This window comes from Nomascus leucogenys, chromosome 9, assembly GCF_006542625.1.
Source record: "Nomascus leucogenys isolate Asia chromosome 9, Asia_NLE_v1, whole genome shotgun sequence".
Taxonomy (NCBI): Eukaryota; Metazoa; Chordata; class Mammalia; order Primates; family Hylobatidae; genus Nomascus; species Nomascus leucogenys.
This window is the reverse complement of record NC_044389.1, coordinates 97,826,182-97,851,458: the sequence shown is the minus strand read 5'-3', so window position 1 is coordinate 97,851,458 and position 25,277 is coordinate 97,826,182. Positions and strand designations below refer to the sequence as shown.

The 25,277-nt window shown below is 43.2% G+C and overlaps 1 protein-coding gene across 1 annotated transcript in view; it reads right to left on the bottom strand.

Annotated features, from left to right (window-relative positions):
- The window catches only part of ST8SIA6 (ST8 alpha-N-acetyl-neuraminide alpha-2,8-sialyltransferase 6), a 122,084-nt gene extending 98,213 nt beyond the window's left edge, over positions 1-23,871 (bottom strand). The window contains exons 1-2 of the mRNA XM_030818469.1: positions 23,645-23,871; positions 23,061-23,159 (exon numbers count right to left, since the gene is read on the bottom strand). Of these exons, the coding sequence (XP_030674329.1) occupies positions 23,061-23,159; positions 23,645-23,745 (200 nt within the window). The 5' untranslated portion in view covers positions 23,746-23,871. The remainder of the gene's footprint in view (positions 1-23,060; positions 23,160-23,644) is intronic.
- Positions 23,872-25,277: the final 1,406 nt, after the last annotated feature.

The following is a 25,277-nucleotide window of genomic DNA, read 5'->3' as shown; positions in this document are numbered from 1 at the left end:
CCATTTTTTGCCAGAGTAAGGTGGTATCTCACTGTGGTTTTAATTTGCATTTCCCTGATGATTAGTGGTCTCAAGCATTTTTTCCTATGTTTGTTGGCCATTTGTGTATCTTCTTTTGAGAATTGTCTATTCATGTCCTTTGCTCACTTTTTGGTGGGATTATTTTTCTCTTGCTGATTTGTTTGAGTTCCTTGTAGATTCTGGATTCTAGCCCTTTGACAGAGGCATAGTTTGCAAATATTTTCTCCCATTCTGTCGGTTGTCTATTTACTCTGCTGATTATTCCTTTTATGTTGTTATTAAGGTTACATGAAAGACTTGCTCAGTGTGATCGGGGGCTCCCTCTTGTGGCAGACAGTGGCCCTAAGCCATTCCCAAACCCCATTCCTTTCCCTGCCTTCAATACACAGGCACCAAGCGAGACATTTATATTTCTAGACTTCCAGAAAACAAGGCTGAGCATGTGACACTTATGGCTAAAAAGATTTAGGCAGAAATCTTTCAGTAGGGATTTCCTTTTCAACTACAAAGGCAAAGCCTCATTAGGAAGAAGCCCTTTGCTCTCCTCCTTTTTTTCCCTTCTCAACTGTGATGCAAAACTGCCCCAAGGGCTGCCACCTTTGGCCGACATGAGGATGAGAATGAGCCACTGAGGACGGCTGGAAGGCACCTGAGGATCAGGTAGCTCCTGCCCCGAGATGGAGGGTAAGGGAAAGAAAGTCAGGGCAGGTCTTTTGAACCACATTTGTAACATTTATATAAAAGAAATTTCTTCACAGTGCTGTTTTAAAGGTATTTAAAGCACATCATTTCAAAGTGTCACTGGAATAATGATATACCGATTCGAAAGCAGTTATTTTAGTGAATAAAAGTTTCGTTTTAAAGGGGGGGAGAGGGTGTGACTGTAATGTAGATTTATTTGGATTTCTGAAAAATATAGCCCGCCCAGGCTATGGTAGAAAAAGCATAAACTGTTAGAACAACAACGCACAGCCCGCTGCAAAAACAAGGAAAGAATTCAGAAAGCTAGTGTGAGATCCTCTCTGACCTAAAAACATCCCTGCAGGAAGGCATCCTGGGTTCAAGTCCCAAGTTTTATACCTACTAGCTGTGTGACCTTAGGCAAATCACTGCAATTTCTCTGTGCCTCATGGTCTTCGTTTGGAAAAAAAAAAAAAGGAATTTGCCCAACAAATAGTCAGTTTCTACTATATGCCATTATTATTCCAGGCACAACTGTAAATGAAACAGACAAACATCTCTGTCCACATGGAGCTTGCTGCCTAGTAGGAGGAGATAGATAAGAACAAGTACTGTGAAATATATGTGGTGTCACATGGTGAAAAGTGGTACAGGAAAAAATAGGGCAAAGAAAGAGGAAGCAGAAAGTAGGGTTAGGAGTGGAGTCTGAAGGGAGAGACAGAAAGCCAGAAGCCGGAAGCCGAAAACCGGAAGCAGGAAGTAGACTAGCTGGGTATCTGGGGGATGCTCATGAAAGAGCCTTGGTCCAGGCAGAGAACACTGTTGGAGACAAGGCGCCAGAGCATACTATGTTCTAGAAATAACTGGAAGTTCCATGCAGCTGGAACACAATGAGCAAGGAGAACTGAAAGATATGAAGTCAGAGAAGCAGTGGGGACCAGATTTTTTAATGACTCACCAGCCTCGGAAAGGACTTCGGCTTTCACTGAGTGAACCGAGGAGTCACTGGAGGAGAGGACAGGATGGAGTTTATATTTAAAAGGACCACTCAGTGTGCTGTTTTGAGAATAGATTCTGGAAGGGGGCGCTAGTTCTGAGGCAGTTACAACAATCCGGGCAGACAGGAGGAGAAGGTCCTTTTCCACCCCACGGATTTGCCGTGATGTAATGTGTATGAATGTGAATTTCAAGAGATTGCCTGCGTTTATGATACATTATTATTGCCAGTTTATGACCTTTATGCTAAAAACATGCTAGCGGGAAAAAATATAGCCAACAAATGCAGTTGCATATGAGCTCACAGACAATGATAAACACACTTTTCAGCTTTTCAAAGAGTTGACACCAAACTGGTATCTGATTTAGATCCTACTTAGTGGCTCAAGGAAACAGATGAGTGAGACATGTTAAAGCAAACTAAATATGGCCTGAGGACTCCGTACTTCTATATTTGGATCCTTGTGGACGAACTGTAACCTAGCTTAACAGTCAGACAAGATTGAAAAGCTAACTTAGAAGTATGTGCCTGTAACAATAGCTGAGTTTTGGCCAATCCCAGTGGCCACAGTTCAACCACTCATAGACTGGTAAGTGTTTAAACTGTGTTCAAATAAGACAAATGCCAACCTGTAACTAACCCAGCTGTTTTTGTACCTCACTGCCAATTTCTATGTGTCACTTCCTTATTTATTTATTTATTTTTGTCTATAAATTCGCTCTGACAATGAGGCATCCCTGGAGTCTCTGAATCTGCTGTGATTCTGGGGGCTGCCCAATTCATGAATCGTTTGTTGCTCAATTAAACTCCTTTAAATTTAATGTGGCTGAAGTTTCTCTATTAACAGACCAATGACAGGTCACATCCCAACTTCTCTGGCTTCTTTATATGACTCAGGAAACTAATGAACATTTTAAATCTGGGGGAAAAAAAATAACCTGTACCTTTCCTCAACAGGACAATAACACATTTTTATATCAGCTTGTTAAACATACGTGACACATCTATATCAAGTTGTTACTCACACACACACCCTTGCTTAAATAATTGTTAAACACCTGTGGTCCAAAAAAATAATCACAGGGCATCACTAATTTATTTGCCAGATTAAAGGTCTAAGATAGAGCTTTAATATCCAACCATTGGTGATCAAGGAAATTCCAATTAAAACAAAGAGATACAATTTTCGCCCATCAAGCTAACAAAAATATAAACATAATAACGCTTAATGTTCATGATAGACCCCAACTGATCAGAAACAGATGCTGGGCGCATGGTAGGTACTTCCCCAGTGTAGACAGCCACTCAACCAGGTATCCACCTCTGGAGTCCCTGGAAGGAGGGCCAGGGGCTGGGGACAGAGCACCTGGGACTCGGGGATGCAGCCCTCTCGGCACTTTAATAGCTGGTATGGCCATCCTGGCTTGAACATCAGCTCTGCCTCACTGTAGCCCCAGTAATCTCTCCAAATTACAGACTTCATCGTGTTGTTCACCTGAAAAGCCTTCAATAGAGTCTCAAAACCTGTGAGATAATGCCTGAATTATTTAGCAAGGAGCACCCCTTTGTTTTCTAGGCCCCCCCCCATCTCCTTTTCCAGCCTCACGTTCACCTGTCCTCAGTGCATATCCTGGGACCCAGCCATCCCGAGAGATTTTTCAGCTTCACAAACCCACCTTGTTCCTATATCCTTAAGCCTTTAGATGTGGTGCAAATGTCTTCTTTCCTCCTTGCCTGCTCAAGGAATTTCTACTTATCCTTCCAAGACTCAAAACAGCCACTTGTACCTGTTTAGCCTCCCCTGGCTTCTCTCCCCTGGGCTACCCCCTCTTCATGCCTAGACATATTTCAAGGACAGCATTTATGCAGAATGGTCATTACACATGCTGCTTCCCACTCTCTAGATGGGGGACTCCTTGGGAGCAGGGACAGATGCTTTCTCGGGACTATGTCCACAGATTCTGAAACTCCGGCTGACCAGGGCAGAGTCCCAGAAAATCTTCAAAGATTCGACAGTTGACGTGCTTTGCTACAAACACTGCAGAGCTGGACCTAGCACCTGCCTTCCTAAGGAAAGAAGGATGTTTCTACCCGATCAAATTAGGTACCAGCTGCATATTCACCCTGTTGGTACCCAGGCTCTAAGATAAGAGCACAGGTTTCCTGCAGCATAAATATCCACTGAACGGATGAATGAAGCCATTAATAACCTTTTGACTGTGTGCTGGAGTCAGTACTGTGCTGAGAAGAATATTTTCAAAAGAAAAGAAAATCATCTTTTTGAGTGAGTTGGGATAGAGTCTTTGGATATAAATTCATTTTTAGGGGACTTGCTCTTAATGAAACTCAGGGTGAATGAGGCGGATGTGCTTATTCCCTGGACCTTCCTGAAAGTACAGTGCAATCCCACAAATACAGCCTGCACGCAGCAGGAATGAAGGGTGAACCTGTGTCTGTAGGTGTTGGGAGGACACACACACACAGACACATGGGAAAGGGAAACTGAATTGGTTAACTGCAACTTGGGTAAAGTAAATAATGAGGCCTCAGTGCATGTTCACTGGCATGGTTTATGGTTTCTCTTGTGACACGAGAGGGCAACTTTCTGGAGGTGGCCACCAGAACACCAGCTTCCGCCTTTAAGGCTGGGCACAGAGTCTCCGACCCACCCACACAGATTGGGGCAGCTCCAAGCTCCCAGATTCGGCAAGGACTCCCATGCTGAGAAAGCTCTCCAGGTTATTTTCAAAAATGGCCTGGGGCCTAAATTACACCTAGGGGGATGCCAGCCCCCTGGAAAGCCCCCTGAAGCTGACCATACGTGGCTTATTCTGCATTCCTTGTTGCTGCTGCATATCTGAATTCATTAAGTTTGACTTCATAATCTGAAGAGATTCAAAGATCTGAGCTGGTCTCTTGCCTCTCAGTATGGTATGTGGCTTCTAGGCCAAATTCTATCACTTCCAGGTCTCCCCAAGCCCTCTGTCTCCAAAAGCCTGTCACATGTGCTCACCTCCTTCTTCCAAGTCCCCTAAATGTCCAGAAAGCTCTATCTCCATTTCCTATGAGACACACTGCAGCTTATCTCTGTTTCACCATCTGGAGCCTAATTCCCACGAGGGCAAAGACCATGAGGAGCATAGCCTTCAGCCTTGTGGCCTGGGAAAAGTTACTGACCTCTCTGTGTTTTGGCTTCTCCTTTGGCAAAATGAGAATATTACCAGTTCTACATAATGTTGTGGTGAGAATTAAATGAAATCATACAAAGCTGCTGAAACCTGGCACTTAGGAACCGTAGAATAATTGCTAAACTTCCTTGGTTCTACTGAGCTTAACACAAAGCCCCATACATCACAGGGACTCCCATTTGGGTGACTATTCTCTGTCTTAAACAGCATTTCAGCCCTGACTTGAACTGCTTATAAAATGGGGGGGGGGGGGAGGGGCGCAATGCAAGAAATCTGAATATTAATAGAAAATTTTGCCCATTCTGTCTGTGTCTCACCTCAAGATATTTTTTATAACAATGTGGATTCCCTAACGAGACTTCTTAAAAGTTGATGCTCTTCAAAAACAGTTACATCCTTTCATATCCCAACAACAAAACTACTTCTGTAAAAGTTGATTATGTGAATTGGGTGATTCATGCCATACCCAAATAAATCAGAGTCTAGCGACCAGTGTGGGGAAAAGCACTCCACACATAGCACCTGTTTCAAAACTTATCCACAAACCCAGCTACTAAAACAATGTGCTGTAACCCTAAGATGAGTTTTACTTAGCAGCTGCTGGAATCACCTGCTGCGACTCTAAGACTAGTTTTACTTTCCACAGTCACTCACCAGTCAGAGCTTGCCAGCTCCCAAAACCTTCTATCGTGCCAATGAGCTTTCTTTCAAAACAATACATAACACTTCTCTTACTGATAAAACTCCAATATTGTTTGGCTGTGTCCCCACCCACATCTCATCTTTAATTCCCACGTGTTGTGGGAGGGTCCCCCGGGGGAGGTAATTGAATCATGGGAGCAGGTCTTTCATGTGCTATTCTCATGATAGTGAGTAAGTCTCACTAGATCTGATGGTTTTTTGGTTTTTTTTTTTTTTTATACTTTAAGTTTTAGGGTACATGTGCACAATGTGCAGGTTTGTTACATATGTATACATGTGCCATGTTGGTGTGCTGTACCCATTAACTCGTCATTTACATTAGGTATATCTCCTAATGCTATCCCTCCCCCCTCCCCCCACCACACAACAGTCCCCGGTGTGTGATGTTCCCCTTCCTGTGTCCATGTGTTCTCATTGTTCAATTCCCACCTATGAGTGAGAACATGCGGTGTTTGGTTTTTTGTCCTTGCGATAGTTTGCTGAGAATGATGGTTTCCAGCTTCATCCATGTCCCTACAAAGGACATGAACTCATCATTTTTTATGGCTGCATAGTATTCCATGGTGTATATGTGCCACATTTTCTTAATCCAGTCTATCATTGATGGACATTTGGGTTGGTTCCAAGTCTTTGCTATTGGGAATAGTATCTGCTGGTTTTATAAAGGGCAGTTTCCCTGCACAAACCCTCTTCCCTTGTCTGCCACCCTGTGAGATATGCCTTTTACCTTCCACCACGATTGTGAGGGCTTTCCAGCCACGTGCAACTGTGAGTACATTAAACTTTCTTCTGTAAATTGCTCAGTCTCGGGTATGTCTTTATCAGCAGCATGAAAACTAACTAATACAAACTCCCAACCTTCTCTTTCTTCTTCAGGCATACCCAAGACCACTCCATCTGTGTGTATGCCCCAAATTGCAATTCTGTGATTCCCAAATAAAACATTTCACTTACAGATTCATCTTTCTCTCTCTCTCTCTCTCTCTCATACGTATTTCACATATATTTAAGGCAGGGCCTTGCTTTGTTGCCTCAGGCTGGAGTGCAGTGGCACAGTCACAGCTCAATGCAGCCTTGAACTCCTGGACTCAAGCAATTCTTCTGCCTCAACCTGCCAAGTAATTGGGACTACACATGTGCCATCACACTCAGCTAATTTTATTTTATTTTTTAATTTTTAGTTTATAGAGACATGGTCTCACTATGTTGCCCAGGCTGGTCATGAACTCCTGGCCTCAAGAAATCCTCTTGGCTTGGCCTCCCAAAGTGCTGGGATTACAGGTGTAAGCCACCATGCCTGGACAATCTGTATATTTTATTTTGATTTCAGCATACTTGGTGTCAGAAGTGGGGTCTGAAGCAGACTCACCTTGGAGAGATCAACAACAGGCCCTGGAACTATGGCTTGTGGTACCCACATTCAGGCCCCTTGGACCCGCTGTTTCCTTCCTTCCTTCCTTCCTTCCTTCCTTCCTTCCTTCCTTCCTTCTTCCTTCCTTCCTTTCTTCCTTCCTCCTTCCTTCCTTCCTTCCTTCCTCCCTCCCTCCCTCTCTCCCTCCCTCTCCCTTCCCTTCCCTTCCCTCCCCTCCCCTTCCCTTCCCTCCCCTCCCCTCCCCTTCCTTTCCCTTCCCTTCCCTGCCTTCCCTTCCCTCCCTTCCCTCCCTTTCTCTCTTTCTCTCTTCCTTTCTTCCTTTCTTTCTTCTGTCACCCAGGCTGGAGTGCAGTGGCCCAATCTCGGCTCACTGCAATCTCTGCCCCCTGGATTCAAGTGATTCTTCTGCTTCAGCCTCCCGAGTAGCTGGGACTACAGGTGGGCACCACCATGCCCAGCTAGTTTTTGTATTTTTAGTAGAGATGGGGTTTCACCGTATTGGCCAGGCCGATCTCGAACTCCTGACTTCGTGATTCACCCACCTCAGCCTCCCAAAGCCCTGGGAATACAAGTGTGAGCCACCATGCCTGGCCGTGCCCCCCTGTTTCTGTAGGTTGCCTCTTTTACCACCTGTTGAGTCTCTCTTGGATTAAACTCTCTTTTTATTTTATTTTACTGAGCTTGATTTTATTTGAGAATTGGTTATGAGAGGTCTTTCCCTCTTCTGGTTATGAGATCTCCTGTTTAAAAAGGGTTTTTTCCCCTCCTGGTTACAGGGACTTTTCCCCACTGGAGAAGAGTTATCATCTTTCTTGGTAAGTATGTGCTTTATACTCCAATTCATTTGCACACTTAGAATTTAATTTGGCTTTTGTGTATTCGGCATTAAACCTAATCACCTAGATAAATTTATTTACAAATGGGCTCTCAAAGTTCAAAGGCATGCCAATATAGCTCCCAGCTCTGGGACCCCAGCTGGTAACATATACAGACATTGTGGAGATCATTCAAAGAGTCTGTTTTTCTGAAAAGTAAACTAAAAAAAAAAAAAAAATCACACCTATAAAATCATACAGTCCAAATAGGACACATATCTCAATCGATATCTCAAGGCTCCAAAACACATTCAGGACTCAAAGACTGTCTCTGAGCTAGCTGAGAGTTTCCGGTCCAAAGCCTTTCCCTTCCCTTCCTACACCTCCTCCTCTTTATCTTTCTCTAAGCTAAGCTCTCTCTCCAAAACTCCTCAGCTATTCTGTCATACTGACTATTTAAGTAAAGACACTTGGAAACCAGAAGATAACAAAGAAAATCATTTTGACCTTTGCGGTATTTATTAAAAGCAAAAGATCAAATTCCCATGTAAAAGACACTTCCTCTGTACTAAAAGGAAAGGCAAACTCTTATCTTTGAGGAAAAGGGATTGAGACCAAGAGAATACTGCACAGACCTTCTTAGAATAACTCTTAACCTTTTGAGCCTCTTCACATAATTCAGTCACATTTTCAGCGTTAACAATTCTTTTTCAATCCAGTGTGTTGGTCACTGACTCAAACTGCTTTACCCAAAACGTGCTTCACAGCCTCCATAAGATGACATATTATGGCAAATAAAAAACACAAACCACCTTCCAAACTATAGCTTTTTACAGTTTTACAGTTTCTACTTAATTTCAAGTTGAAAATGCTATCTTCTTCATTTAAAATGATAATTTCATTTCTCAAGATAGAATTTTCCTCTTCCAGCTTTTCAGATTCATATCTCCAGTGTTAGGTATTCAGCTTTTTACACATCTCACTACATGTGATTTACAGGTCATGCATTGTTACTTTCTGTGCTTCTTCCGTCTCTTTTTTTTTTTTTTTTTTTGGAGGTGGGGATGGAGGCTCTCTCTGTCGCCCAGACTGGAGTGCAGTGGTGCAATCTTGGCTCACTGCAACCTCCGCCGCCCGTATTCAAGTGATTCTTGTGCCTCAGCCTCCCAAGTAGCTGGAATTAGAGGCATCCACCATCACATCCTGCTAATTTTTGTATTTTTAGTAGAGACAGGTTTTGCCATGTTGGCCAGGCTGGTCTCAAACTCCTGACCTCAGGTGATCCACCCGCCTCAGCCTCAGCAAAGTGCTGGGATTACAGGCGTGAGCCACCATGTCCAGCATATATTTAACTTTTTATGAAACTGCCCAACTCTTTTCCAAAGTAGCTGCACTTAGACCTCCATGAATGTCTGATTTAGTGCCAGCAATCTCTAAGCCTCCTCTCCCCGCTGTGTCTGTTGCCTCCTGCACAATCCTAACAAGGCTCACTTTACCCCCACTTCCCATGTGTCAATTTAGAGACTCCCAGGCCAACCGCACGTGAAGAACAGGAATCACTACAAGCCATGCTGAGGCTATCTCCCAGGAGGAAATGGCTCATTAGAAATCATTAAAGCAATAAAATATCTATGCAGCTGTTCCTGCAAAGTGCATGAACACAAATGGAGGTATCTTCAATTGTACAACAAAGATTCAACACTCCCTACAACTATGTGGATCTTCCAACGAGGAAAGGAAGATCTTAAATAAACTCCCAGTGCCAACAGTCTTAAAGCGGATGCCAGCTCTGGCTTCACTCCATTACAGCAATTTGAATGGGGGTAACTATGGGATTCAGGATGACAATGCCTGCGGCTTTCATAATCATAAGCAATAGGAAATTACTCCACAATTCCTGGAGGCAAAGGGATACTGATTTTTAGTCAGTTTTGTAATAGTTTGTCAACTCAATAGTTTCTCAAATGTAATTTTTTTTTTTTTTTTTTTTGAGACAGAGTCTCACTCTGTCACCCAGGCTGGAGTGCAGTGGCATGATCTCAGCTCACAGCAACTCCGCCTCCCGGGCTCAAGCAATTCTCCTGCCTCAGCCTCCCAAGTAGCTGGGATTACAGGCGGCTGCCACCATACCCTGCTAATTTTTGTATTTTTAGTAGAGACGAGGTTTCACTATGTTGGCCAGAATGGTCTCGAACTCCTGACCTCAAGTGATTCACCTGCCCCGGCCTCCCAAAGTGCTGGGATTACAGGTGTGAGCCACCGCGCCCAGCCTCAAATGTAATTTGTAATAGTTTCTCAAATGTAAAACTTTGCCTCAAGGTCTTAGGGCTATCCATAGATTCATAAGGAGTAGACAAAACTCCTGTGCACTACACTGGCTATGCACTCCCCCTGTTCTAAAACTTCTTATCCTCCTCTAACCCTACCCCAGGACTTCCTGCCTATGTGAGTAATAAAACTTTCTGTGATCCCACTAAAGAACCACTGTCAGGAGCTTCGGCAGTAGAAGCTAACACCTTGGGAGGAAGCCTTCTCCATGTCACGGTGGCATTGCTACAAAAGCCATTATAAAAGGCATGGAGTTGTGTCTTATTGTGGTTTTGGTTTGCATTTCCCTAATGATTAATGATGTAGAACCTGTTGTCACATGCTTATTAGCCATGTGTCTATCTTCTTTGCTGAAGATAGGTCTTCACATCTGCCCATTTTTAAACTGGGGTTGTCTTGTTAATTGAGTTGCAAGAGTTCATTACATATTCTGGATACAAGTCTTTTATTGGATGTATGATATACAAATATCTTCTCTCAGTGGATGGCTTATCTTTTTATATTCTGAATGGTGTCTGTTGAAGCACAAAGTTTTTTTTAATTTAGGAAAAATATAATTTATCAGATTTTTCTTTTATTGATTATGCTTTTGGTTCCACATCTAAGAACTCTACCTGATCCAAGGTTCTAAAATTTTTCTTGTATGTTTTGTTTTGGACATTTTATGTCTGTAGCTTTTGTCTATGATCCATGTGGAAACGATTCTTCTGTGTATGGTGTAAGGTAAGCATCTAAACTTTATTTATTTATTTATTTATTTGTGATGGAGTTTCGCTCTTATTTCCCAGGCTGGAGTGCAATGGCGTGAGCTCAGCTGATTGCAACCTCCGCCTCCCAGGTACAAGTGATTCTCCTGTCTCAGCCTCCCAAGTAGCTCGGATTACAGGCATGCGCCACCATGCCTGGCTAATTTTTTTGTATTTAGTAGAGACGGGGTTTCACCATGTTAGGCTGGTCGTGAACTCCTGACCTCCGGTGATCCACCTGCCTCAGCCTCCCAAAGTGCTGGGATTACAGGCGTGCACCACCACACCCGGCCCCTGGATCTAAACTTGTCTTTTTGCTTATAGAGATCCCATTGTGCCAGCACCATTTGTTGAAAACTATCCTTGCTCCACCATCTGGAAGTCCCACCTCTAAATTTGTTAATTAATTTAATTAAGTTTCATTTGAAAGAATTTGTCAAACTCAATGAAATTACATTTATTAAAAAGACTTATCTGAAAGTTCCACATTTGAAATTGGCCCCTAAACACAAGCTCTAATTTTTATTGTTTTTATAGTAAAGATGATATAAAACAATTTTTTTTTTTTTTTGAGATACAGTCTTGCTCTGTCACCCAGGCTGGAGTGCAGTGGCATGATCTGGGCTCACTGCAACCTTCACCTCCCAGGTTCAAGTAATTCTCCTGCCTCAGCCTCCCAGGTAGCTGGGATTACAGGTGCCTGCCACCACACGTGGCTAATTTTTGTATTTTTAGTAGAGATGGGGTTTCCTCATGTTGGCCAGGCTGGTTTGAAACTCTTGACCTCGTGATCCACCTGCCTTGGCCTCCCGAAGTGCTGCGATTACAGGCGTGGGCCACTGCACCCGTCCAAAACAATCTTTTAAAATGTTATAATATGTGTCTCATTCTGCCAAAACACTCTTAAGGAAAATGGAAGAAACCTTATACAGTGGGCAATGTTTGGTAAATGCAATATTTTCCAGGTTGTTACAGCTTTTTCCAAGAAACCAGCCCAAGAAAGCAATATTACTACTCACATATGTGAGTAGTGATATACTACAAAATCAAAAAATTTATGTGAACACTTCTTAGCTTAGAATATGCCATTTTTCTTCAAAAGGATTGTCTAGCAGCAGCCCAGCATAAACCTGAGTAATACTAATTTCTGCCTTGGAGATGCATTTTTTTAAATCATTACTTTTCTAAAGTTACATTTCTATACAAAGTTTCCATTGATCTGTAGCTTTTCAAAGAGTGTTCAAAATCCTACAGAAGCGCGTGCTAGCATTGACTGAAGAGATATGTGATCATTAATCTCCAAATTGTTTATTTGAAAAAATTCTCCGAAGTACGAATATCATAAGACTTCATACCAGCTTATTATTCAAATTCTTTGTTAATATACAGTCTGCCTTTAAGAAATAATTATAGATATGGGTTTTCAACTCTGCAGGTTTAAATCATCCTCTTCCAATTAGAAAATTTTATTTTATATGCTCACACTTAAGCACACAACTATAAACTCAGGCTATTTTGTCACGTAAATCTCACTATCTGTCTATCGTGTAATACAGCATGGTAAAGTGCACCTCCAAAAACCTAGACAAGGCAACAAAACTCAAATCCCAAAAAGCTGCTGTTCTAGATTATAATTGGGGTACAGTGGTGAAAAAGATAGACAAGGCTCTGACCTCCCAGAACTACAATCTATTGCATGTATAATATTCCCTAGATATAGGAAGCATAAATACTTTGGTATACCCAAAGTGAACATGGTGTGTTGGATGGACTCCCAGCTCAAAAACACAAAAATATGCCCACAACTTAATGTTCAAACAGTAAAGCAACATTGGCAAATGTAAATATGTAGGATATAGGTGTCCTCCTGAAATAGCAAAGTACCAACAATATTATAAAATACATATTATAGACTTAGAAGATACCTGGCAAACACCAGGTTTTGGAATCACACATTTATTTTATAGAGTTAGGAAATAAGGGGATATAATCTCAAAAAAAAGAATAAGTGGAATCCAAATACAGCTTGTAAAGACAGCATTCCAACAGAGGTTCCAGCAACCAGTGAGAGACTTTAATCATTTGCAAAATTAATCGTCTCTTTACAACCTCAATTTCTTGGAATGCTGCATTTAAAAATTATGCAGTAGAGAATTTTGGTGTATTTTACAATAACAACAATAACTAGCAAGATAACAAAAATTGTTTTACAATAACTGCAAAAGCACAGGTTGTGCCCTATAAAATTATCTTTAGAAATAATTATGCTCATGGATATGAATGTTCCCGAGAATTAATGACTGATTATCTACAGCATGTACAAATCATTCTTAGTACTTGGTGAAAAATCATAATAAATTTGTTTAAATCTGAGGATGTAGAAAAGATGGGCTTAGCTGCCCTGGACAAGCTAAACTCCTAAGTGTATACAGATAAATATACTACAGCAATGACCATCTTCTTAATGGCAAAGGAAGCTATAAAACAAGGCATGGGGGAAAAAAGAGCACCTTTCTCATGTTTATCAAAACACCAGTGGCTCTTTAAAGGGCTTCTCTTTTTGCCTCACAAATGAGAGATTACAGAACCCTCGCACCCTTAGATCACAGAACAGCTGAAGACTACTGACTCTAAAAGGAATCGCTGCACCTTGCGGAAGAGGGGATATATTTCTTTCCTTTTCTTCCTTTCATATCCCTTCTGCTGTAACCAAGCCTCTGGTCTCATTATTTCCAGCGTTAGCACCTAATAGGCCAAAATGTCTGTGTTTCTCTACAACCACCCCTCCAAAGATATCCTTCCTGCCCCCACTGGGCAGTCAGGTTTTTTTTCTTCTTTCACATTTATGCTAATGCCTGTTGCCTTAAAGGAAATGTCTAATAAGGAGACACTGAATTAATACACAAGACCAGACAACTCTACCCCACCAAGGAAGTCTTGATTTTTGTTGCAGGGAAACCACCTTTGCTTTGACATACGTGTGTAAACGGTATTGTCTGCCGAATGTTGCCTCTTGAGTCATAAAAAGAAATATCCCAGCCTCTTTGTTAAGAGAAGTGCTGTCAAGTAAGTAGTAGAGTTATATGAGTGAGCCAGAAAATAAAATTCCACCTCCAACAACCTCTGAAATGGGAGGTGGGTCATTCAGACACCATTTCTTCATGAACTGCTGCCCTGTTCTTCTACAGAGGAAAGGCAATAGCGGGGCATTTCCTTGTGTCCTTCAAGCTCTCCCTGGCTCTCCTGTCCATGTGAAAAGACACCCATAGAAGCTCAAGGGTGACTGCAGCCCATACTCTGTGGCCCTCTACCTGGGTCAGCTGCCCCGGACAATTGCACCTGATAGCTTTTCCACAGCACAGCAGCCAGAGAGGTGACAGAGAAGGAAAGCACTGAAAAATGTCAACCTGGGAAGCAAATGTGAAACCCATTTCCAAACAGGGAAGGCAAGGAGAAAAGCAAGTCACATCCGAACAGAGATGGGGGAAAACCCTTCTGAGTCTTAAAAGAGAAGGATTGCAATTAAGATGGAATTAGGAAGTAGAAAAAGAAGCAGAATGCAAGATTTAAAGCCTATTTCAAAGCCTTTCAGAAACCAGACTCAAGGCAACTTTAAAGCATTGTGAATTTTTAAAATCAGAACACATATTAGTATGATTACTTCAAAAAGCAAAGACACAACAGTGAAAAAGCTTTTATTGCTCTCGGAAGTAAAATCCAATAGCCTTCACCAATTTGGAGCATGGGGTGGAGAGGAAAGGGGTAAAAGGGTAAAAATCAAGTGTTCTAGAGTTAGGTTTAGTTTTCTTTTTTCAAGCTCTAGTTCACACTCATCTTGAATTTTCTGAAGCCTGTAGTTATGATCCCATTGTGAACATATACAACAAAAAATGTCAAATAAAACATTATTACAACTTTCAATATAAGACAGCAGAAAGTAAACAGTGCCTGATTTTCTCTCTTCCAGACTATTTACATTCTTACAAACAGACACAAGTCTACACAAAATGACAAGCGCACATTTCGGTGGCAACAGATCAGCTGCTTCAGAAATTTATTTGGCTTGGGGAAGAGATATTATTAACAAGAGCAAATATGGAACCACTCTGAGGAATTACCAGCAGCTGATGTAAATTTTCACCTCAGAAACAGACCAGGTCCAGGGAGAAAAAACTAGAGAGGGTTTGATTCTCCTCCCACCATCTGCCTTTCTTTTCCAAAGAATAGAGAGCCTGCCCCAACTGGAAAATCAGGTAGCTTCTCCCACACAGGAAGGGATCTGCTGCCTGAGGCAGAAAGGGCTGCTTGGGTGCCTCTGTCTCCAGTGCCCCTTCATTTCTCTCTTCCTACATCCTCTTGAGATTACATATTGATTACATTATATTCTATTGTATTGTATTACATAATACAGAAACACTGAAAGAATGAAAGGAAACGGGAAAGGGAGCCAAGGGAAAGGGAGCCAATCGGCGTTTGCACCCTGAGGATAGGAAGAGGGTGGTGGAGACTGGGACAGCACGGTAGACCCAGGCGTCCCAGGGTTTTAGATGACATTTGTCCCGTACCATTCTTGGCAGCAGCGGCAGGTGAGGGTGACCAGGATCACCTAGGAATACATGTACTTCTGACAGTCATGAAACCAAGGCACGAGAGCAAGAGATAGCTTTGGGGTCTGGTATCCAAAAATTCAAATTAGTAAATTTCATATTATGTGTATTTTATCACAATTAAAAAAAAAAACTCAAGCTTTAAACATTCAGAGATTTGTTTAACGGGTATATGGCTCTGGTATCCATAATGCTGTAAAACGGGAAATCTTTTAGTCCCTGAGGTGGACAGCAAGAAGTCCTAAGTCCTCCAATCTGATAAGCACAGTGGGACAGAGGACTCCTCACTTGAGGACATCTAGTTTGAAAACAAACAAAAAAAATCACAAAACTTCTGAAAATATTCTATAATGCAAAATGCAGAGAAAAATCCTACTTTTGAAAAACAGTTAACTACAAGAAAGAGGAAATCTTTAGAAAACATTCCCTTCGTGGACTCAATGAAATATAAGAAAACACAAAATAACAAATGGAAAGTGAGATGTAAAAGGCTAGTTAAATGCTTTCTGAGATGTAAACTTATACAGTAAGGTTCAGGCTGAGAGAAGAAAATAATTGTAAAGAATAAAAATGTAACCAATTTACTGTTTTTGATAGAGCACAACAGAGAAGTGACACTTCGGAAAAGTAATTCAGTAACATGGAAGACAAATTTGAGAAGCCGTCCCAGAAAGCAGAGGAAAAAGACAAAGCCAAAATCTGAAAGAGAAAGTTATTAACTTGGGGAGGGGATGGTGAAGAAAAGGCAGAATAAGAACTATGCGAGACAGAAAACAAAGATTCACTTCACAAAATAGAGGAAAAATGTCTACAAAGCTTTAAGAATAAAAAGAAAAAAAGGACTGGGCGCGGTGGCTCACGCTTGTAATCCTAGCACTTTCGGAGGCTGCAGCGGGTGAATCACCTGAGATCAGGAGTTCAAGACTAGCCTGGTCTCTACCAAAAATACAAAAAAAAAAAAAAAATTAGCCGACCATGGTGGCAGATGCTGCCAGTAATCCCAGCTACTTGGGAGGCTGAGGCAGGAGAATTGCTAGAACCCTGGGGGCGGAGGTTGCAGTGAGCCATGATAGCGCCATTACCGACTGTGTCTCAAAAAAAAAAAAAAAAAAAAAAGAATAGAGAAAAAAGAATAAAGCTGTGATCGAATAATAGAATATATGTATGAAAAATAAGAATTGTGGCCGGGAGCAGTGGCCCATGCCTGTAATGCCAGCACTTTCGGAGGCCGAGGGGGGCAGATCACGAGGTCAGGAGTTGGAGACCAGCTTGGCCAACATAGTGAAATCCCATCTCTACTAAAAATATAAAAATTAGCTAGGTGCAGTGGTGTGGGCCTGTAATCCCAGCTACTGAGGAGGCTGAGGCAGGAGAATTACTTGAACCCAGGAGGCGGAGGTTGCAGTGAGCTGAGATTGTGCCACTGCACTCCAGCCTGGGCAACGAGAGCAAAATTCCGTCTCAAAAGAAAAAAACAAAAAGAATTGTGTCCTTAAAAGAAAATAAAAGCTTTCATGAACCACTAAAAGAAAAAAAGTGCCCTCAAATATCTAAAGTTTCATGACTATAATCCATATTCCAATACTAAAAATATTAGACTTACGCAAATAAATACTAAGCTTATGACCAAGAAGGAAATAAAGAACAAAGAACTGAAGAAACGAGGAGGGGATCATTTAAAATGATAAATTCCAAGCAATGAAAAGATAATCTAAATAGTACTAGGTTGTTAAGCAATAACTCAATTCAAATCAAAAAATAATTTTCATAGGAAAAAGTGTATAATAAAATAATAATTACTAACTAAAAAGCCCACCCCTTTGCCACATGACCCCAAAAACTATATAGATTAATTTAACTAATATTAAAATTTAAAAAAACTTTTTTTTGAGACAGAGTCTTGCTCTGTCATCCAGGCTAGATTGCAGTGGAGCGATCTCGGCTCACTGCAATCTCCACCTCCCATGTTCAAGTGATTCTCATGCCTCATCCTCCTGAGTAGCTGGGATTACAGACACCTGCCACCACATCTGGCTAATTTTTGTATTTTTAGTAGAGACAAGAGTTTCACCAGGTTGGCTGGGCTGGTCTCAAACTTCTGACCTCAAGTGATCTACCTGCCTTGGCCTCCCAAAGTGCTGGGATTATAGGTGTGAGCCACTGTGCCTGGCCTAGTTTGAGGATTTCTAATTACCTTTAGCAATTAGCAAGTAGAGGCCAAAGTCCTTCTGCAGAGAAAAAGGACCACAGGAAAGGGAGAGAAAGGCCATTAAGATAAATAGCAGGCGAACCTCTATAGGAAAACAGAGACATGAAGGTGAGGTCCCCCGTCTCTGGTAAACTCATGGTTCAGTCATCCCAGATGGGCCAATGAAACAGACACAAACTAACCAGGACATTCAAAGAATAACAGCAGCTGCTGTCCAGGACATCACAGCCAGCCACACAATCCCAAATCATCACCACAGATGTTTAAAGCCAAAGTGGACAGCTGCCATCAAAAGGTGCCAAATCATAGCCAAGACATGGATGTTCCCATGGAACTCCAAATTAGCTAGTTAGACAAGCTTGTGTGGGCCATTTCATTAATCTCCCAATAATTCAACCCCTCATTTCTAATGATTGGATATTTGGGTACTCACTTATGGCATAATGGCAGAGTTTGTTTTTTGGGTTTTTTTTTTTTTTGAGATGGAGTCTCGCTCTGTCGCCCAGGCTGGAGTGCAGTGGCGCAATCTTGGCTCACTCCAAGCTCTGCCTCCTGGGTTCACTCAATTCTCCCACCTCAGCCTCCCTAGTAGCTGGGACTACAGGTGCCCACCACCATGCCAGGCTAATTTTTTGTATTTTTTTTTTTTTTAGTAGAGACAGGGTTTCACCATTCACGGGATGGTCTCGATCTCCTGACCTTGTGATCTGCCTGCCTCGGCCTCCCAAAGTGCTGGGATTACAGGCGTGAGCCACCGCACCTGGACAGCAGGGTCTTACTGAGATTCTTTCATAATCAAAATGAAATTAATATTATTTAAGAAAATAATATTTTAGAATAAAATATTCAAAGTCTTCACCTAAATGACTCTAAAGATAAAAAGTTCTATAATGTAATTGTAAATAGTTTAGAATGTATTTTTAAACATCTAAACATTATGTATAGAAACTGAAGAAATGAGTCTAAAGCTGCATTCAATGGAAAATTCATAGTATTAAATATTTTTGTTACAAAAAAGGAAAAATAAATCAAGTATTCATTTCAAGATATTAAGTTGAAAAAATAGAATATTTTAAAAGATAAAAGTACCACAAAAGAAACAGAACATGGAAATATATATAAATTGAGAAATAAATCCAAGAGCTGGTTATTTAAAGAACAAGAAAGCCAATGAAAAACTTTGACAAAGCTTATTAGCAAGAGAAAGGATCCGTTGTAATGGGGTGATATTTTGAAAACTACTAGTTTATTTTTCTCTTTTGTCTTTCTGAGTATATGACCTTACCCTAGCCCACTTGAAACATCTTTGCAGGGAGGAAGAAGAGATTAAGACTTTTTCCTGAAAGAATGCAAAAAGAGAAGATAAGGTAATAATCCACTTTAGACAAGTAAAATAGAATTTTCTGCAGCCTCAAGAGAATATATTCCAAATTCTTTTCATTCGCCCACTTTAGCACATTAACCATCTTACCTGGAAGACACAACTCCTTGAATTTTCCCAATCCTTTTCCTCTAGTCCCCACAATTTATCATTAAGGCTTGAGTTTGAGTTAGACCTGGAAGTTTGCATCAGGGCGAATAGAATATGAAACAGAGGGAAACCTGCAAATTTCTGGAACTGAGTCAGTAGGAGCAGAAGAGAAAAAAAGAGGAAAGTTTTGGCTCAGAGAGGGAGAAAGATGGGGGCAGTAAAAAGCTAGTGACAAGAGTAATAACAAGGACAAAACAGCTTTGCTTCCTCCTCCAATTAGGATTTTGAAATAGATCACTTCTTGGGCAGTCCTCCATCCTGAGATAACTAAGAGTAGGGTCACATCTACTTGGTGGAGCAAGTAGAGGGAGGCCGTGATATTTAGTTTTCTGAACCGATTTTGGTTCTTATATGTTTAGATGAGGCCCAGAAATAGGTGAGAGGCTGGCTGTGGAGCTAGCTAGCAACAGCTGAGTGAGTAGCATCATAGCAAATGTCACAGAGAGACAACCCAAGATAGGACCAAAAGAGAAACTTTGCTAGATCCCTGAAAGGTAACATCAGTAGGATCTCAGGTGAGGCCAAGACTAGCCAGGAGCACCAGCAGGTGCAACACCTGAGGGAAAAGAAAGCCACAGGCTGCAGATCTTATCATTGGCTCTCAACAGGGTGCCTGGCCACGAGATGGAAAAGAATCAACATCACCCTGTAGATTAGATGGAAAAGATACCATGATCATGAGCTCCAACTCTTGACTGCTGCATCACCTAAGGTCCCCTCCCTAATATACTTGGATGTCATCTTTTTCTTTTTTTCTTTTGAGACAGAGCCTTGGCCTGCCACCCAGGCTGGAGTGCAGTGTCATGATCTTGGCTCACTGCAACCGCCCCTTCGTGGGTTCAAGCAATTCTTGCCTCTCAGCCTCCTGAGTAGCTGGGACTACAGGTGCACACCCTCACACCCAGCTAATTTTTGTATCCTTTAGTAGAGACAGGGTTTCATCATGTTGGTCAGGCTAGTCTTGAACTCCTAACTTCAAGTGATCCACCCGCGTCTGCCTCCCAAAGTGCTGGGATTACAGGCGTGAGCCTCCGTGCTTGGCCTACTTGGATGGCATCTTAAAGTGAGATGAGATGGTAGGAGCAATCCGAGAGCCTGGGTATTTTTCTTCAGAAAGAACAAATATTGTCAGAAAGCGTCTCTTCAATTGTCACCTCTAAGCTTTTGCCTGGATTGAATATTTGAACACGCACACACACATAAACACACACACACACCATCTTTCCCAGCACCTATGGCAGGCAACACAGTGGGAGATTAAACGTGTAGGATTCTGGATTCTCCTGGCCTGGGTTTCACTCCGGGCTCTACAATGTGTTAAGTCTGTGACTGTGGGCAATTTACTTAATCTTTTTGCCTCGATTTGCCCCTCTATAAAAATTAGGATAACAATAGTTTCTCTCAGTATTTCTTAAGGATTCAATGAATTAAATGTAAAGTGCTTATTCCCAACAGCAAAGTCATGGAATCAATCTAAGTGTCCCTCAACAGAGGACTGGATAAAGAAAATGTGGCATATATATACCACATACTACAACTCAGCCATAAAAAAGAAGAATTTAATGTCTTGTGCAGCAACAGGGATGGAACTGGAGGCCATTCTCTTACATGAAATAACTCAGAAACAGAAAGTCAAATACCACATGTTCTCATAAATAGGAGCTAAATAATGTGTACATATAGACATAGATTGTGGAATAATAAACACTGGAGACACAGAAAGGTGGGAGAGTGAGAGTAAGCAGAGAGCTGAGAAATTATCCATTGGGTACAATGAGTACACCCTATTTGGGTGATGGTTGCACTAAAATGCTGACGTCACCACAAGGCAATATATCCATGTAACAAAAATGCCCTTTACCCCCTAAACCTATTTTGAATAATTTTTAAATTAAAAATGTCAGGTGCTTAGATCAGTGTCTGGCCCATAAGAAGAGTTCATTAAGTGTTGGATATCCTTATTCCTACCAGCATCATTGTCATTAGGCTCATGTGGGAAGATCAGACCAGCTCCAGAAAAATGAAGAAATTACAATTTCTCTATACAACCAAGTAGTATGGTGGATTAAAACTTGCACCCCTGCTCCATAAATAACCAAAATCATAAATGATAAAGGGGACATAAAATAAAACATAAAGAGGCTTTTACAAACACAGAAGAATGGTATAAATTTTAAAAAGCTTAATAAAATGGGCCATATTCAGAATTATGAGTTACTTATATTAGCCCAAGAAGTAGGCGAAGTAGAAAAGAAGTGTCAAAAGAAAGTGAAAAATTCATCAAAGAATTACCTCTAAAAATGACCTGAGATCAAACCATTTAATGAGTACATTCTTTCAAACTTTTCCAAAGGGTTAACCCTCGAATGGGTAATAGCCACAGGACTTGGGAAAAGATGGAATGATTCTCAGTTCATCAAGAAAGCTAGACTACCTATAGTACACCAACCTGAGTAGAATAAAACTATAGACACTATTTTTCTCAAAAGCTTTTGTTACTCCAGGAGGTCCTAGTGCCTCTAATATGCTGTGAAATTCCAATGAGGGGGTGGCAGGCAGTGGTATTCCTCACTTCAGGGTTTATGCAGCCACTTCCAGACCCTTCTTAGAGCCGTGCTAGAGCTTCCTGGAGTCATACCATCAGAAGATTAAGGTGGATCCAAGAGCCAAGAACATACAGAAGCATACGCAGAAGAAAAGGGATTTGCAAGAGATAAAAAGAAGAAAAGAGACTATACAAGATTGCAATCATAATAGCAAGGCTACGGCAGGAAGCATTACATTCTGCTTGTGAAAATGTAAACTGATTCAACCCTTCGAGGAAGCAACTGACAATGTGACTTAGAATCTAAAGAGTACATACTCTTTGACTTAATAATCTCAACTCCTATCCGTCCATCTTGGGTAATTAATTTGAAATGAAGATAAAGATTTACATACAAGGATGCACTTCATAGAATTACTGATGGCAGACAAAATAAACAGAAACAAGAAGCAACCTAAATGTCTGAAAATGGAAACTATTAAATAGATTATGGCACGTTCAGATAATAAGTTATGCAACAATCCAAAGCAATGTTTTTGTTGGGGGAGAGGAATGTAATGACAGGTATAGGTCTAGGATTTTTAGAAAAAAGTCAGAACATAAACTATAATAATAATCTAAGTTATATTTTTTAAATATATGTATATAGAAAAGACTACTGGAAGAAATATAGATCAAAACCACCCTGAATATTGTCTCTGAGAGGTAAGGACTCTGAATGAATAACATTTTCTTGTATACAGTTCTATTTTCTAACTTCCTGCACAAAGCTGTATTACTTTTACAATCAGAAAAAAAAAACAATTACTGCCTATGAATAAATACACATATGAATTATAAGAAAAAAAAATTTAAGCCTCCAATCACTAAGGACAAAATCATTCCTAGCACGCAGAAGAAACCTGAATCTTAACACCAGTGCACTTTAAAGCATAGAAAACAAAAAGCAAACCAACCAAATCCCTCCATAAAGACGGGCTGAGCTGCTTCTCTCGAAAGGTGGCGGGATCGGGGGCGGGGCGGGAGGTGGTTTCAACACACCATTGTCGAGAGGAAAACTCGGCACCCATTTTTCAAATGCAGCTGTTGGAGGATCCCCCTTGATTCAAAGACCATTCACATCGAGGCTTAGAGGGTCGAGGGAGTGTGAAGAGTGCCCCCCCCACCCCGTCGCGCCCTCTCCAAACACGCGCACTCTCACACTCAATCGTGCCGTCCCAGCCTGCCTAGTCCCAGCGAGTCCAAGCCGGTGCAGCCGCGCCCCATGCCCGGATCGCAGCCCCGAGCCCCAGTCCGCCCGCGCTGGGCGCCGCCGTACCTGTTCGTGGCGCGCGGTACCGCGGTCGCCGGGTTCCGGAGCGTCCTCAGTGCTGCGGGTGTGCCGTGGGTGGCCTCCCTGCTTTCCTCCACCAGGATCCTGCACAGCCGGGGAGAAAACTTAAGTTGCTACACCCCGCCGGGAGCCGTTGGCTGACAGGCTGGGAGTCGCGTTCCTTGCCTGGCAGGGAGATCTCGCGCTCCCCGGCTCCCAGGCCAGGTCCCCAGCCCCAGAGTTGGAAGAGCCTTAGGGCGGGAAGGAAGGGACAGCAAGGACCAGAATGGGGAGCCCGGGATCCTGATGGGGAACCCGACGGCAGATCCCGCTCCACAGCTGCCTAGCCCACAGCGATGCGCGCTAGAGTCCCCGCAGCCCTGACCTGTCCCTCTGCTCCCCAGCCGATGTCCACCGGTCCGAGGGTCGCCTCCCTGCGACCCCCTCCCCCACTCCACTTTCAGGCCGTCGCCGCCCGTGGGCTGCTCCTCGCCGCGGCCAAAAGTCTCCGCTACCGAGGGGAAGCGATGGGCGGCTTGGAGGTCCGGGGGCGCCAGGCGGGGCGAGCGGCGGGCGGGTGGGTGGGTTACCTGGCGCGGGCGGGCGCGTCTGCCGGGCACCAGAGCAGGCGCAGCAGCAGCAGCAGCAGCAGGCTGGCGAGCAAGGCGAGTGGCGCGTCCCCCGGCCGCATCCTGAGCCACAGGCGCCGCCGCCACCGCTGCTGCCGGGGCGAAGCGCAGCCTGGGCGGCCCCGACTCGCGGCTCCCGCCGCCGCCGCCACCGCAGCCGTGGCCGCAGCCCCGCGCACCCACAGCGTTCACAGGCGGCAGCGAGGGGCGGCCCGCAGCCCACCCGGCAATCTCCGCGGCGGGCGGAGAAGAAGCCGCGTCCGGGCTCGCTCCGGGCTCCCGGCCCCGGCCCGCGGAGCGCCGCGATCGGCCGGCAGATGACGATTCGCCGAGCTCGCCGCCTGTCCTCCCGGAGGCGCTCCGAGCTGCTGCGGGCTCCGGTCGCCGCTGCCACTGCTGCTGCCGCCGCCGCCGCGCGGGGTCACCTGAAGGTTGGGGCGCGGAAGCTCAACTCCGTGCTGATTGGGCTCCAACTTTTCTGCTCCCTCGCCTCGTCCCGAGTGCCCGCGTGTCCCCCGGAAGCCCACGCAGACCACCCAGCCACACCACAACTCTGGCTGCCGAGAGAGGAGAGGAGAAAGGGGCCGCTTCAAAAACTTTCAAAACTGCAGTCGCTCAGCTGGATCCTCCCACGCATGAAGAAAGCTAGGGACTGGGGAATTGCTGGGTGGATCATGACACTGAACAGAAGCAGTAACCTGTGCTTGCTTCAACCCAGATTCAGAGGGACAGTGAATTGGTATGAGGGGCTAGGAGACCTTTAGGCGTGAGCACATTACTACCCGGAGACCGGTTTAGCCCCTGCCGGTACTGCAAATAGTTTTATTGGAAAACCTCCATGCCCATGGCTTTGTATTATCAGTGACTGCATATGGCTGTATGATCTAGGGCTGCAAGGGCAGAATTGAGTAGTGATGACAGAGGTGGCAAAGCCCACAGGGCCTGAAATATTTACCATTTGAAGCTTTCCAGAAAAAGTTTGCATACTGCTCTTAAATAAGCAAGAGGCCATTACCTTGAGGCTGTCCCTGTACATTTGAGTTCCCACCTAACAATGGAAACCTACATTAGGCTGTAATGAACAGCAGGCTACTGGCCAATCACAGGCAACCAACTCATTATACCAGGCCCCACAAGGCAGCCTGTGTAGCTATCGCCCATCAGTTTCTCCACTGTGTTTCTGAGTTTGGCCTATCAGGCTTTGCTGCTCACACCACGGGGTGGACCTCACTGGACCTCCTCTGGTTGTGAGTGCTGCCAAATTCATGAATCCTTTGCTCAACTAAACTGTGCTAAATTTAATTTTTCTGATGTTTTTCTTTTAACACTGCTATGGGCTGAATGTTTGTGTCTCTACAAAATTCGTATGTTGAAACCCAAATCCCTAATCTAATGTGGTGGTATCTGGAGGTGGGGCCTTTCGTACCTGATTAGTTCATGGGGTGGAGGCTTCCTGGTGGAATTAGTTCCCTCATAAGAGCAGGCAGCAGGGAATTTGCCTCCTCTCTCTCTGCTCTGTGCAGTGTAAAGACACAGCAAGAGGGCAGCTTTCTGCCAAGCAGGAAGAGGACCCTCACCAGAACTTGATCATGCT